Source organism: Polistes dominula, unplaced genomic scaffold, assembly GCF_049000335.1.
Source record: "Polistes dominula isolate Pdom_NZ unplaced genomic scaffold, Pdom_raw_medaka contig_28, whole genome shotgun sequence".
NCBI lineage: Eukaryota > Metazoa > Arthropoda > Insecta > Hymenoptera > Vespidae > Polistes > Polistes dominula.
The window spans coordinates 1453107-1467707 of NW_028300879.1; the positions used below are offsets into that span (position 1 = coordinate 1453107).

Consider the following 14601-nt stretch of genomic DNA (forward strand, 5'->3'; position numbering starts at 1 on the left):
TTTACATTGAAATAAATGTTTGGACCTTTTAATTTAATAAGCATTTATTCACGCATTCATAGAACATACATACATTTTAACATGACTTTCCATACATTGATACACATAACGCACACATGCTTGATTACATGATTTATATTCATCTAATTATGCCTTTACTTCTAGACCATAGTCTTGCATTAAAAGCGATATCTATTGCAATAATAAGTACATGATTTTGCATTAAGAACACTTTTGTCTTATTATCAGTATTTTACAAGAAATTAATGAGTAAGAAAAAGGATAAAGCTGTAGGAATGTATCTTGATATAAAATAATGTTATTATTTTGGGCCAATCTATAAAAACAGACTTCAAACATTATCTAAGTTTGATGAAACATCTTGAATTTTGCTTTTAATACTTGATTTAGCTTATTTTTTACCTTTACAGTATGTTTTTTCTTAATGCAATCCAATTACATTTATACAATACTGAAAGTTTAAAAATACGTGTCATCATTATATTGACTAGGCAGTACCAATATAAGTTACAGTCCCAATTAATTAGCAATAGCTAAAAATGAATGATATTTTCGGGACACTTATTTTTTCTTTCACATTCAAGGGATTACATGGCAATGCAGACTTCCGCCTATTTTTTTTTTTTTTATAACTATCACTTATCTCTATTATTTAATCTTATAATAATGCTTAATGCGTATCCTTAAATTCATTTTTTTCCCCATGGTCTGACTAGATTTTACTAATTTTCTCATTCTTGTTTCTGTCGATTTGTAGTATTACCATTTATATTTGACAAATCACCATTCGATTGACGATTTTTTGCTTGCTGTCTCAATTGTGCTCTTTTTAGATTTGTCATCAATTGACTGGATTGATATAACCAACTGGCCTAAAACATTGAAAACAATTGATAAGAATCAACATATAAAATTGTTTTATTTAACAATTAATACAAATTAGTTATACTTACCACCATGATCATGCAATTCATCAAGATAGGTGCAGAAAAAACTATCGATATAAATAATCCTTGAGAATCGAAGTACTGTTGTCTCGAGAAAACCCTATAAGAAGAAATAGCATAAGAAATAAATAATGAAACATAGATTGAATAAACTTATGAATTCGAATGCTTACATCCAATTTGTTGCAGCAACTTCATTGATGGTTTCCGTGAAGTAAACAAGAAGTACTGAAAATACAATCAATAGTATTAACATTGATAATGATATATGAATCACTTATTTGCCAAATCAATTAACTCCATAAATCAAAAAGTAAAAGTCAAATAGATAGAAGTATAGAAGAATAGATGATAAAGTAATATACATTGTTGTAAATAATTTATTATTGCATGATTATAAAATATCAAACATTATTATGACAATAAAATTGAGTGAGTGAAATTTTTGAAAAGGAGTTAATCGTTCTGTTCATTTCATTATTATTACGTAGTATAATATTAATACTAAGATTTTACTATTTACTCACGAAGTACAAGGAATAAAATTATTTGAAAATTAGCATGATTTCGTGTCATTAGTGCTGTCATTGTAACAGCAACATGAAAAGTTAATAATAAAGCTAGCCATGGATCTCTCCAATCAATCTGTAAAAAGGAAAATTATCAATAACAAGAGAAATTGATAGGGTTAATCATTATTTATAAAGTGCATTTTGTTATTCGATAGATTTAATCAAATGAAACCCACAAAAAAAAAAAAAAAAACAAGAAACATAGAATAAGACAAAAGTTAAAGAGATCATTATTAAAAATATAATAATGAAAACATTAAAATATTATAAAATCATTGTCATATAATTGTATCATCATATTTTTCATCAATATTTCAATCTTTAATATTATCTACAAATCAAAAAGTTAATATAAATGACAAGAAACATATCAAATGAAAGTATATACTTGAAATGAAAAAATATGAAGTAACAGAGCCTGATTTTTTTTTTTTTGTAATGAATCGAGGTCTTATTATCGTCGAGACATATCTTAATGACAGTGGCATAATGATAAATCATGATGACGAGCAAATTACGACGTATCAATAATAATCAATGCATGTGCATAATGAAATTATCGTTAAGTATTATTTGAACTGCTTATGGTGATGGTACAATAACGATTAGAAAATAAAAATGTTAAATAATAATCATAATGATAAAAAACTATGATGATGATGATGATGATGATGATGATGATGAAAATAATTAAAATAATTAAATGTAAGAGTTTAAGAGATTAGAAAATAGTGAAGTAACTTTAGCACTATCACCTTTCGCTTTCGAGAATGACGAACGTGATAAAGAAAGACATAGAGAGAGAGAGAGAGAGAGAGAGAGAGAAAAAGAGAAAGAGAGGGAGAGAGTGAGAGAGAGAGAGAGAGAGGTAGAAAGAGAAATAACAAGTGAAAGTGGATACAAATAAACTTACACTCTTTAAAAATGGCCAGATGCCGTCGATCATGTCCGTGGCTATGGGATCCGACATCGTTTTTCGCGAATTATTTGGACCGCGAAGAAGAGAAAGGCGCACATTCGCAAAATTGCACGTTTATCCTCCTCTACCTCCTTCTCCTTCGCCACCACTACCACCTCCTCCTCTTCCTCTTCCTCTTCTACTGCTTCTTATATTCTCCTACTTATTTTTCTTGTTTACTCTTTAGCCTCTAAACGAATACACTACGCACGAAAAATACAAAAAATACCTGTATATGTACATATATATATATATAAAAACTAATGTATTATCTCTTAAACAAATCACAGAGATGCAGTAGATAATAAGCACGAATGATCTAAGGCAAATAAATAATAATGCATAAATATATTTTTTTAATGAACGATGGAAATAAGAACGTTTATTTCTTTTTTACATATATCGGTATAACCGGTATGAATTGCAAAGAATGAGGGTAAAATGACGTTTACATTACCGACGTTGACTATATTGACACCAGTCTATGCCGATGTTACACGATGAAAGGATTCTCCTCTTTTAACAATATGTCGGAACACTTCGGTTATCTTCGAGAAATTTCGTTGATCTTTCATGATATTCATTGAATCTCGCGCCACGATACTATTGCTCTCTTGTGGTTATTATGTGAATTTGATTTTACATTAGTCGGTATTACAGTCATCGTTGTTATCAATTGCGATTAATTACCATCAATATGTTGACGAGTAGACATGGAGTTCTAGCGCGTATCTCATTTTTCGGTGGAAAAATCAAATGAGAAAGATTTAAAAAGAATATATTTGGAAAGATATGATTTATCTTATATAAATAATGATATTTCTAATACAAGTTTTTTATTCGTATTAACACATTTCTTCGTATTTGTTCATAAATGAAATAAATAATTATAAATTAGTTTCTTTAAATGCAACAAATAAAAGTATTAATTTTTTACGAAACTACAATTTAAATGTAATTAAAAAGAAATATTACGATTTTATTTTTGAATATTAAAACTTGACTTTAACCTTTATACAATTATCTGTCATCATAAAACGATAAGAATTTATTGTTACAATTTGTTGTACTTTGTATTCATTAGTCCGTTACTTTTTGTTATCATATTACTCATTTCATTCGCATTTGATGAAACATTAATAAACAAAAATATAAAATGAATTGTAAAAAAAAGAGAAAAAGTGATCGTTAAAAACAATGTATGTAATTTATTTATGTTATAGAAATTTAAAAAAAGGCAAATATATCTAAAGAAATTCACGGCCATATTTGAAATATACTATTATTTAACTAATGCGTCTGGGTTTGTTTCAACTCGTTTCTTTATTAGTTAATTTTATGAAATAACATATGCATTCATATTTAAAAATAAATTCAACGATGGCTAAACAAACATTGCTTAGCAGTCGACATGTTATGTAGTCTCTTTCAAATATTATTTTCATTCATTCGATTACTGTATATAATAAGTTAATATAAAACATTGCTTGTGTTCTTTCATTAAAAATCCATTTATATAAAAGAAAAGTGTATTTTAATCAATTGGTTAATGAAAGCGTTTGATTATTCTTTTTACATGGAAGAATATCGACAGTTTTTAATTTTTTTTTTTTTTTTTTTTTTTACATCATATCTTCAATGTCTTACAAGAAGAAGGCTGATCGAAAAAAAAAAAAAGGAAAACAAAAAAGCGATAAAGAGAGAAGAGAATGAAACATCAAAAGAAACATGTCTACTAAGAAAGAAGCATAAAGTTCAAATCGATGAGTATTAAATATTTGTTTATCAAAAGTGTAATTACAAAGACAATACTAATAATAATAATAATAATCATAATTATAATATCATTATTTACAAGTGTTAAAAAAAGATTAAAAGAACATAATTGTTTGATTGTTGTCCAAAGAACATTTACCATAATCGCTAGAAGCAATGTTGTCATATCGAAATATTGTAACTTTGTCGTTTGGACTTTGATTGGTCAAAGATTATATTATAATGGCGGAAGCAAGAAGAAGCTTTCTCGGTTTTACAGAACGATTTGTCAACTCAGATACAGTTCGATCTTTCTTCTGTAAGGGTGTATACTTCTCATTGCTTCTTCGATTTATCATAAAGTATTAACCATAGTGAAAGTTTTAGTTGGAGAAAAGAACAAATATAAGTTTAATTGTTAATTTTTTTTTATTAAAAAAAAAAAAATATATTATTATTATTATTATTTTGAAAAATGTCTTTCGAATTGGATGAATCCCCCATCGATGAGGAGACTAAGGCTATTGCCGTCAAAGAACTCAGGGAAACTGAGGAAAATGTACAAAAGGGTATCGAGACACTGAGAAAGTACATTGAAGGTAAATAAAATATTTATTTTATAAAACAATTAAAATTAATTAATAATAATTGAATAATCAATTATTCAAATGTCAGATAATTTGATTGAAAAAGATAAAGAAGACCTGTGTTATACTTTCGAATGTTGTATGAAATTCGTTGAGATACATACAAATGTTCACTTTAACTATAATTTTAATAATCATATCATTGATTTAATTTAAAATTTTAGTAAATATCTTTTTTTTTTTTTTTATACGGTTTATATCTCAAAGATTAACACATCAACACTCAATATTTTCGGAATTTAGGGGTCACGAATATCTCAGATAAGAACGTTATTATCAAGTTTTCTTCTTTTCTCTGTAAATAACACTTGTACACTTGTAAAATTTTGTCTTTATAATAAAGAAATTATTCAATTTTTATTTTTTGTTTTAAATAAATAAATAAAATTTAGTTATTTTTATCACAAAATGAATAAAAAAAAAAAAAAAAAAATAATGACGATTGTATGTCTGTAAAAAAACATATTCTAACAACCAATACTTTGTAACATTAACAAAGTATTAATGTATTATCTTGCATTGTGATAAGACATTTGCAATTAATCTATAATTGAAGATGATCATTAAAAAAATTGATAAAGTTTAATTAGTTAACTTTGTATTAATAAACAATATAAAAGCATTCCATATATTCGATACTTAAAAGATAAAATTATTATTATCAGATAATTAAATGTAATTTATTGAAAAAGTTAGATTTAAGTTTTATTTCATTTAAATTTAAGTATTATGTAATTGAACTTCATTTTCTTCTTTTGGTTGTTTTTTTTTCTTCTTCTTCTTTTTTGTATTCATATTGCATACGAAAGAACGTATAAATATTTTTTTATTTTTTTTTTGTAAATTTCCCCTAATTTTCCTAATTAAGGATAATTTTCGAAGAAGAGTCCAGGAAACATTTTCAAACACGCAATGATTATTTTACATCCGCTTAAAATCCGAATATCATTTCTGTCGTTGTTTATTTCATTTCAATTTCATTCATTTCAATTTCATTCATTTCAATTTCAGATTAATTCAATATTTCTATTTTTATTTCTTTTCTTTTTTTTTTCAGATGATGAAACGTTACATTTCAAAACGGACGATGAATTTCTTATAATATTTCTACGAGTATGTAAATATTATCCTAAGAGTACATACGAATTGATAAAGAGAATCGCTGATTTTAAATTAAAAAATGCTTCTCTTATAAACAATTTAATGCCGGCCGATGAAAAAGTAACATTACTTGAGCACAATGTCGTAAATGTACTTAAAGGTAGAGATGATAAAAGACGAAGAGTTTTAATACTTAATGTTGGAAAATCATGGGATCCATCGAAAGTCAGTGCCGATCAAATATTTCGAGTACTTTATCTCATTCATATAGCTGCCATTTATGAACCTGAAACTCAAGTATGATTATGATCATTTATATTCTTTTTTACTATTGTTTTTTTTTTTCTTTCTTTCTTTCTTTAATTAATTTCAACTGTAAACTTTGTATTTTGTTTATTAGGTACGTGGTTCAGTTGTAATAATGGATTTTGATGGTCTCTCGATGAAACAAGTGATGGGATTGACACCGTCATTTAGCATGAGACTTTTAACTTTTATTCAAGATGCTGTACCAATGCGATTAAAAGAGGTTAGATGCATAATTCAATTGAATATATATATATATATATATATATATATATATATATATATAACAATATTATTTAATTTACTGTAAATTATGAACAAAGTTTAATAATAATAATAATAATAGTAATACATATATTATTGATGTGTCTTAGGTTCATATTGTAAAACAACCATTCATCTTCAAAATGGTCTGGAAAATGTTTAGTCCATTCGTTCGTGAAAAACTGAACAAGCGTTTGTATTTCCACGGTACGAATATGTCTGAATTGCATAAATGCATAAGTCCTAGTCATCTACCAAAAAATTATGGTGGCCTATTACCAGAAATTGATTACAAAAGCGCTGATTGGTATCCAACTATTATTAAATACGAAGATAGAATAAGAGGTAATTGTTTTCAATCAAATTCATTTCAATATATTAATAATTTATTAATATTATTTATAATAATAATAATAATAATAATATTAATATTAATATCATTATATTATTATATATAATTATTTTCTTAATATAATACAATATACTTAATATATATTATAAATAATATTATTCTATATATATAATATTAAAATAATAGTTTCAAATAAATTCATTTCAATATTAATAATTTATTAATATTATTTATAATAATAATAATAATATTAATATCATTATATTATTATATATAATTATTTTCTCAATATAATACAATATACTTAATATATATTCTAAATAATATTATTCTATATATTAATAATATTAAAATAATAGTTTCAAATAAATTAATTTCAATATTAATAATTGATTAATATTAATCATTTATTTGACTTAAATTTATAATTATATATTAATATTAATACAAATAATTTTAATACAATAATTTATTAATACAAGCTAATATTATTATCTCTTGAATTTTGTATTTTCTTTAATAATATATTTTGTGTTTTATTTTTACAGAGTGGAACACGTTTGGATATCGCAAAACTGTATAATTTCAGTCTCGTAGAATATTTTTCTTTTTTTTTTTTTCTTTTTTCGAACACATACACATACACATTCAAGACTGGAATGTTTTCTTTTTAATTGTAGTTAAATTAGAAAATTAAACGATTAAGATTATAGATCTTGTTCAAAGTTTTACTCGAATTTTATATTATGTATTATAATTCATGATATATTGTTGTTGTTTTTTTTTTTTTTTTTTTTTTTTAATAAAATTTGTCTATCATAAAAATAGTTTTGTTAAATGTCATTCACACATTCGTAAATGCAAATCTATATATCGTAGAAATATTTAATTAAATAAATAAATATAGAATTGAGAGTAATGAAACATAATTTTGTAATTGTGGTAAATTTATATGCTGAATAACATATAATGTATAATACATTATGATTAATGCAAAATACGTGTTTTTATTTGTTTAGACAATTAACAATTTTATGAGAACAAGACTGCGAATATTTATACACGATAAATTTGCAAAAGAACATATATAATATTTATATACAATAAAAATAATCAAAAGTGCATAATAATTATACACACGTATATGAGTATGTAATATTAAACATTAATAAATGATTTATAATTATTGTATTATTGTTATTAGAATTACACGATATTACAATTATTTTGTTCAAAATTGAGTAGCGTTAATTGATAACATTAATTGGTAAAAATTAATTTGTAAATCGAATATAATTACATCATATGATATTATGTTATCAGTGCATATGTGAATTTATATAAGCAATGTTTTTACAAATGAAAATTATGAGATATATATATATATATATATATTTATATAAAATTGATATTATTCAATAATATATAAGAGAACTAAAACATTATTAAATATTTAGTAAAAATTAAAAAATTATAAGTATTTTTAATTTACTAATATTCATTATTTACAATTTATTAAAAGTTACAGACTACTTTTCACTTATACTGAATATGTTTTTTTTTTCAAAATTTTATTACAATATTAACCTTTTGCACTGTCCAATGATAATCTATAACTTCATTGTCATCGTTGTAATCAAATCTTAAAAGTAACTCTTTATATTTTTATACGTTTCAAAATGAATCTATTAAAATATCAGAAAGTGATGATGAACTAGAAGTTATGTTATACGGTAATAATTTGACTGAAATTAATGATTGACAGTAACGACAACGATATAATAGTTTATCAAAGTGATGCAGATTGAATTTAACACCAGTTAGTTGACACCATAAAACTCTTCTATGAAAAAACAAAACAAAAATGATCTTCTATAAATGTACGCTAGTTAACGTAAAATTAGTATTTAGTAGATTATATTAAAAATTATTCGTAGTACGAAGGATTAATAATTATTAAAATATATATTAATATTTTATTCTTCAACGTAGCAATGAATATCAAATGAAATTTTCAGAAATGTTTTCACATTATGATTACAATTCACATTGTACAATTTTTTTTTCTTTCCTTTCTTTTCATACTTATTATTTCATTTTTATATCAATATTTTTCAATATAAATACATTAGACACACAACTGATGACGCTTATCGGCGGCTTATCGATGCTCATTTTTGAGATTGTGGGACCAAAGTATCACTGCTGCAGCACATTTATATTCTTGACAAGTTATATATCTTTTATTACTTTTATAGTTAAATAAAAAGTAGATACTACGACTACTTTTTTTATATTATAATAAAATATTGAATATATTGAAAATAACAAATATTAACTTTTAACTGGTAGTAAAAATTATTATTATTATTATTATTAGTTTGTTACATCAATTCGTGACGAATAATTGTTAAGTAACATTTAGACTATGACTTGACAGTAACGACTAAGAATTAATTAATTTACGTACATGTATGCGTAGTCTGAAAACAAAATTTAAATGGTGATTGAATTTCAAATGTTTATATTCAACTGATATATATATATATATATATATTATCTATATCTATATATGTTTCAATAATTCATCAAATCTAATGAATGTACTTTGATATACAAATATATACAGAATAATAAGACAAAAGATTCGTAATTAACAGGTCTTATATTACTCAATACAAAGATTAATAATAGCTTATTAAAATAAATTTTACAACTAATTATTACTAATTGAAATTAATTATAAAAAAAATTTTACTAATGTTTCAATTAATCACAATTTCACTTGAAATAACCTGTATACCACTCAAATCGCTGATACTATCACAAAATATCTTAGTAATCTTATCTCATCATCTAATCCATATTTACACATATACAGGGTGGGACAATATCTATGTCCAGTTTATTATTTAATTATATTTAATTACTTTAATTACTTAATTATAGAGTTAATAATTATTAGCTTTGCTAATAGTATACTTAACTTTCCAAATCGTTGACAACGGGTTCTACACAACTACTAATGATTATCCTTAAAGGACAGTAACAGGTGGAAACATGTAACATCTTTTGTATCGGTTGTGAATAAATAGTTGGCACTATTTAAGTTTAAACCTACGTATAAGGAGAATGTAACAAAATGTATTGTTCCAATATCAATTCAAATCAATTACAAAAATATAATGAAAAATGTATAAAAAAAAAGCGCAATAAAATGTGCGCATCTAATTGTTTAGAATAAAATGGAGAAACATTTCGATGACCTTCATTTAATATTAATAGTGTAAAAAAAAAAATATATATAAGGTTTCATTGAAAAAAATGCAGGTAACCTTGAAATCTTCTCAATGCCTCCATCCACGGAAAAAACGTTCAAGCCAAAAAATGCCCCTCCTCATTGTGACGTGTAACTTGCGTATATAACATTTTTCATATTGTTATAAACAACGACAATATTCTAATTGGACAGAGATATTGTGGCCCACATCATGTATATATTAAATATAAGTATACAATTTATACGATGCATTATTAAATACTAAAAGTTAATTTAACAAAGAAACGGTTCATTTTTCATTGTATGTTAATACAAGATACTTTTTGCTTTGTTCAATGAATACTAAATAAACAATTTAATTTATAAACTCTTTTTTATATATAACTCTATATGTAAGATTTAACTTACATTACATTGTACCTTTTGTTGACTCATCTAACTCATCTTAAATGTATTTTTTGCTGATATATATATATATATATATATCATCATATATATATATATTTATCGGTTATTAGAGAGCATGGCTTACATAAAGCATTAAACGTGCGCAGTATATACGACGTTTGCGAGTCGTTTTATTTTTCTATTAATAATTAGATGAATTAATTATCATACATTAAAAATTTGACATTTTGACCACAATTTAAATAATATTGCTCAATGTATCATTAAAATACGACAAAGACGCATTCTTATAAAGGAAAAGTTTTTAGTAGAACAAAAGTGGGGAATGTCTTCCAATATAAATATACCACGAGTTTGAATATTAATGATTTTAATAAACGAGTTTCCAAATAGTCTTACTTTAGTGTTGAACTCGAAGAGTTGACTTTTCCTTTCTAAAGAGCAAAGTGATTAGAAAGTCTCTGAAATATTTGTTCAATAGGAAAGCAGTTAGTCGTTTGATTTTTCTCATTTATTATTGATAAGTGTCATGTTAACTTAATTGATTTAATTATAACGTTTTTTTGAGTTAATTTACAGATTTAAAAAAGATCATCTTGTAAGTAGATATATTGAATTTACGATACGATACGATACGATACGATAAATTAATGTAATAATTGAAATCTTTAATTAAAAACGAATTGTCGAATAATAAAAGACAAAAGTTGGATAAAATATTGATTATATATATATATATATATAGAATTTTCGCGGAAATTTTCATTTGTCTATAAATCAGATATAAATTAGTATCATTTAAATGTAACAGATGTGTAAAATATAAATAAATATATGTTTATATTATTGTATCGTTAGGAAATTCGTATAGAAAAGAATAATAGAAATATAAAATGTCGTGTTCAATGGAAAAAGAAAATGATCAAAGTAAAGAGTTACGAGATGAATATCATTCGCAAACTAAAAGTGACGACGACTCGAAAGATGATTTGTCCAATAATTTAGTGAAAAATACGAAATTAGAATTAAATGCACTGATAAAAAAAGCGGAAACCTTACCAAAATTAATAGCCTATGGGGAGGAAACGCAACTGATACTTAGTTGCAATGACGAATATAAAAAAAAAGCCGAGACTGAACTTCGCGAGACACCAGAAGTAGTGGCTGAAAGTTTGAAAATTATTCGAGAATTGGTAAAAGGTAATATAACGTTTTGATGATTTATTTCTTTAGAAAGAAAGACAAACATTTTCTCTACAAAATATTATTTATAATCATTTTAAAGTGAATTAACAATAAGTCGACAAGAACAAAAACAACAAATGAACAAATTTATTTTATGAATTATCGTAACTGAGGAGTGATTAGATTGATTATCGTGAAAAAATGAACGATAATTAAAAATAAAGATTATCTTCGATTAATCGAAGATAACGAAGACACAGTAAACAATTGAATGTTAAATAAAAAAAAGATAAAAAAAATAAAAAAAGAAGATCATTGAATAATCAGTGTAAAAGTGCTTTTATACAATTTTTTATCTTCCATTAATTAAATCACATTTTTAACTGTACCATTTTATTATTATCATGTGCCATTTTCGATCTCTCTTTATTATCTTCGTTTATTACATACATAAAGTGCTTAAAATGGTAATGTATTTTTATATTTATAAAGATCTTATTTTTCGTAATACAACAAGTATAAAGTTTTTATATATATATATATTAGGGGTAGCAAAAAGTAATCAAAATTTTGTCGATGAGTACACTCACATTTAGTTTGTGTCAATGAAATAATCGAAGAACTTTGTAAAAAGGAAATAGAAAAAGCAAAAAGTGTTTCTTCATGATTAGCATGGTTAATTTGTTTTAATAAATAAATGTTTGTTCGTCAAGAAAGAAAAATTTTCATTACATTTTGATTAATCAAAATAATGAATTCAATTTAATAGAAGAAATAGTCTCATAGAAATATTTCTAATAAAATTTGATTTATCTAGGTGAGAGCGATTTGTTTGTACCAGATTTGGATGAATTTTTCGCAAGATTTTTACGACCATGCAAATGGTATCCGAAAAGTGCGTTTCGTTTGGTAAGTTAACTTTCTTTCTATAATATGTTGATCACTTTTTCTGACAATTTAAATTTCTAAATTTTTATTCCTCATTCATTTTCTTTTTTTTTTTTTTTTTTATCATTCAATATAGATGCAAAGATATTATCGGTTCCGTATAAATTATCCATACATAATGGAAAATATGGCGATAACGAGTTTAAAGAAAACTTTTGACTCGGAATTATTTATGCCTTGTCCAATACGTAGCGTCAAAGGTTGCAGAATTTTTATTATACACGCTGGATCAAAATGGAAACCAAAAGAACATTATATCTACGATATTTTTAAATGTCTTATAATACTTTTAGAAGGAGCTATTACAGAACCTCACACACAGGTAAATGGCTAATTCTAAAAGATTACAGACAGATGTTGTATAAAACATCTATCTGTAAGTTTTGAATTGCCTATTTTTCTACAGATTGCTGGAATAGAAATAATATTTGACATGAATGGATTACCATTCAGTCATGTGCCTCATATAACACCAAGATTTGCTGCTATGTTAGCGGAGTTTACTCAAAGATGTTTACCCATTCGTTTGAAGAACGTTCATATCGTCAATCAACCTTTCATATTCAATATGGTTTATGCTGTGTTTAAACCATTCCTTTCGGTAATGAAACAACAATAATATACGTGTTGAGAAAAATTCGAATATTTTCTACAATTTTCATTATTTCACGTTCGTCGATATTTTGTCTTTTTGTATTTAGGAAAAATTACGTAACAGGATTCACTTTCACGGTACCAATATGACAAAATTAATAAGTATGGTAGGTGAGAAAGCGTTACCTAAAGAATATGGTGGTTCAGATTTAGTTTTTACTCCTATAGGAGAAACTCTCTGGCAGTATTTCTATTCTTGGAATGATGAATATGAAGGTAACTTATTTGTTTTGATTATTTTTATTATAAATGATAACGATTAAATGTGTCATTTTCTTTTTAAATCGCTTGAATTATATCATATTTCAAGGTTTATTTTTGATTACATTGAAAAATAATTATGCTATTAAAATAACATATATATATATATATATATATTTTCATTCGCAATTAAATCATATGTCTGTTTCTTAAACTAGAGGTTAAGTACTAATTAGGATATTTATTATTTTCATAAAAATGACTTACTATGATTTTTTTTCTTATTTTTTAGAATTATTTCAATACGGATATCGTAAGAAAAATGAGAATAAATAATAATCGATGCAAAACTTGCTAAGGTTATATCGTTCGAATTAATTAACATTTCGATTATTTGATCATCATTATTGTTCAATATTAAACAGTTTTTTGATGATTAACGTTGATAAAAATGATTCAACATGCAATTTATTGGATTTAAAATAATACAAAAAATTGTGTTTATTATTAAAAACAAGTTTCAAATTGTTTAGGAATGATGATAAATTTGTCAGTTAAAGATAAATTAAATCTGTTATTTTAATTCTATTTTGTAATGTTCAAATTTTGTTTAGTTATCTACAATTTATCTAGATAATGCACTACGACACTACACGATACACTATTATGCTGTATATGAGATAAATATTGATACAAGTATTGAAACACAGTATATGAAACAAAATATTCCTATAAATACAAATTATCCTAGTGAGTGATCTAATAGAAATGAATAAAACGGTAATAGAGAGAATACAAAAAAATCATTAAAATTACAAATAATACATGGATTCCTTACTTTTTTTTTTTTCGCATTTTCATTTTCAGCTCCTGGCTTCAGGTGAAAATCATGATACTTCCTTTGTTTTTTGTTTTTTTTGTTGTTTTTTTTTTTTTTTTATAATTGCCATTGTTGGTGGCAAGGTATCTTTAACAACGATTTTTTTTTAAATTTAATACATA

General features: G+C 24.5%; 3 protein-coding genes across 5 annotated transcripts; 2 read left to right on the top strand and 1 right to left on the bottom strand.

Annotated features, from left to right (window-relative positions):
• Positions 1-26: 26 nt before the first annotated feature.
• Tmem18 (transmembrane protein 18) lies at positions 27-3071 on the bottom strand. 2 transcript variants are annotated; one of them, XM_015318605.2, is made up of 6 exons: positions 2956-3071; positions 2454-2701; positions 1496-1613; positions 1142-1196; positions 975-1068; positions 27-893 (listed from the first exon to the last, which is right to left on the bottom strand). In XM_015318605.2, the coding sequence occupies exons 2-6, from the start codon at positions 2508-2510 to the stop codon at positions 753-755; spliced, it is 465 nt and encodes a 154-aa protein (XP_015174091.1). In that variant the 5' UTR covers positions 2511-2701; positions 2956-3071; the 3' UTR covers positions 27-752. The 2 variants fall into 2 exon arrangements, with proteins under 2 accessions (XP_015174091.1, XP_089029201.1); XM_089173075.1 differs by lacking the exon at positions 2956-3071 and having other exon boundaries at positions 2454-2949.
• Positions 3072-4268: 1197 nt separating this feature from the next.
• On the top strand, positions 4269-7721 carry LOC107065085 (clavesin-2). The gene is made up of 5 exons (XM_015318405.2): positions 4269-4852; positions 5958-6298; positions 6402-6530; positions 6682-6916; positions 7472-7721. The coding sequence occupies exons 1-5, from the start codon at positions 4729-4731 to the stop codon at positions 7504-7506; spliced, it is 864 nt and encodes a 287-aa protein (XP_015173891.1). The 5' UTR covers positions 4269-4728; the 3' UTR covers positions 7507-7721.
• A 1802-nt stretch (positions 7722-9523) lies between these two features.
• On the top strand, positions 9524-14308 carry LOC107065147 (alpha-tocopherol transfer protein). Of its 2 annotated transcripts, XM_015318573.2 has the most exons (7): positions 9532-11209; positions 11470-11811; positions 12614-12705; positions 12821-13066; positions 13151-13345; positions 13446-13614; positions 13892-14308. In XM_015318573.2, the coding sequence occupies exons 2-7, from the start codon at positions 11505-11507 to the stop codon at positions 13933-13935; spliced, it is 1053 nt and encodes a 350-aa protein (XP_015174059.1). In that variant the 5' UTR covers positions 9532-11209; positions 11470-11504; the 3' UTR covers positions 13936-14308. The 2 variants fall into 2 exon arrangements, with proteins under 2 accessions (XP_015174056.1, XP_015174059.1); XM_015318570.2 differs by having other exon boundaries at positions 9524-11209; positions 13446-14308.
• The last annotated feature ends 293 nt before the right edge of the window (positions 14309-14601 follow it).

Excerpts from the sequence above, each read along its gene's own strand:
- LOC107065085 (XM_015318405.2), top strand. The coding sequence starts at position 4,729 with ATGTCTTTCGAATTGGATGAATCCCCCATCGATGAGGAGACTAAGGCT. Across the intron at positions 4,853-5,957 it reads ACTGAGAAAGTACATTGAAG|ATGATGAAACGTTACATTTC; the intron begins GTAAATAAAATA and ends TTTTTTTTTCAG. Across the intron at positions 6,531-6,681 it reads TACCAATGCGATTAAAAGAG|GTTCATATTGTAAAACAACC; the intron begins GTTAGATGCATA and ends GATGTGTCTTAG.
- LOC107065147 (XM_015318570.2), top strand. The coding sequence starts at position 11,505 with ATGTCGTGTTCAATGGAAAAAGAAAATGATCAAAGTAAAGAGTTACGA. Across the intron at positions 12,706-12,820 it reads CGAAAAGTGCGTTTCGTTTG|ATGCAAAGATATTATCGGTT; the intron begins GTAAGTTAACTT and ends CATTCAATATAG. Across the intron at positions 13,067-13,150 it reads TTACAGAACCTCACACACAG|ATTGCTGGAATAGAAATAAT; the intron begins GTAAATGGCTAA and ends ATTTTTCTACAG.
- Tmem18 (XM_015318605.2), bottom strand. The coding sequence starts at position 2,510 with ATGTCGGATCCCATAGCCACGGACATGATCGACGGCATCTGGCCATTT. Across the intron at positions 1,614-2,453 it reads TCTGGCCATTTTTAAAGAGT|ATTGATTGGAGAGATCCATG; the intron begins GTAAGTTTATTT and ends TCCTTTTTACAG. Across the intron at positions 1,197-1,495 it reads AATTTTATTCCTTGTACTTC|TACTTCTTGTTTACTTCACG; the intron begins GTGAGTAAATAG and ends TTGTATTTTCAG.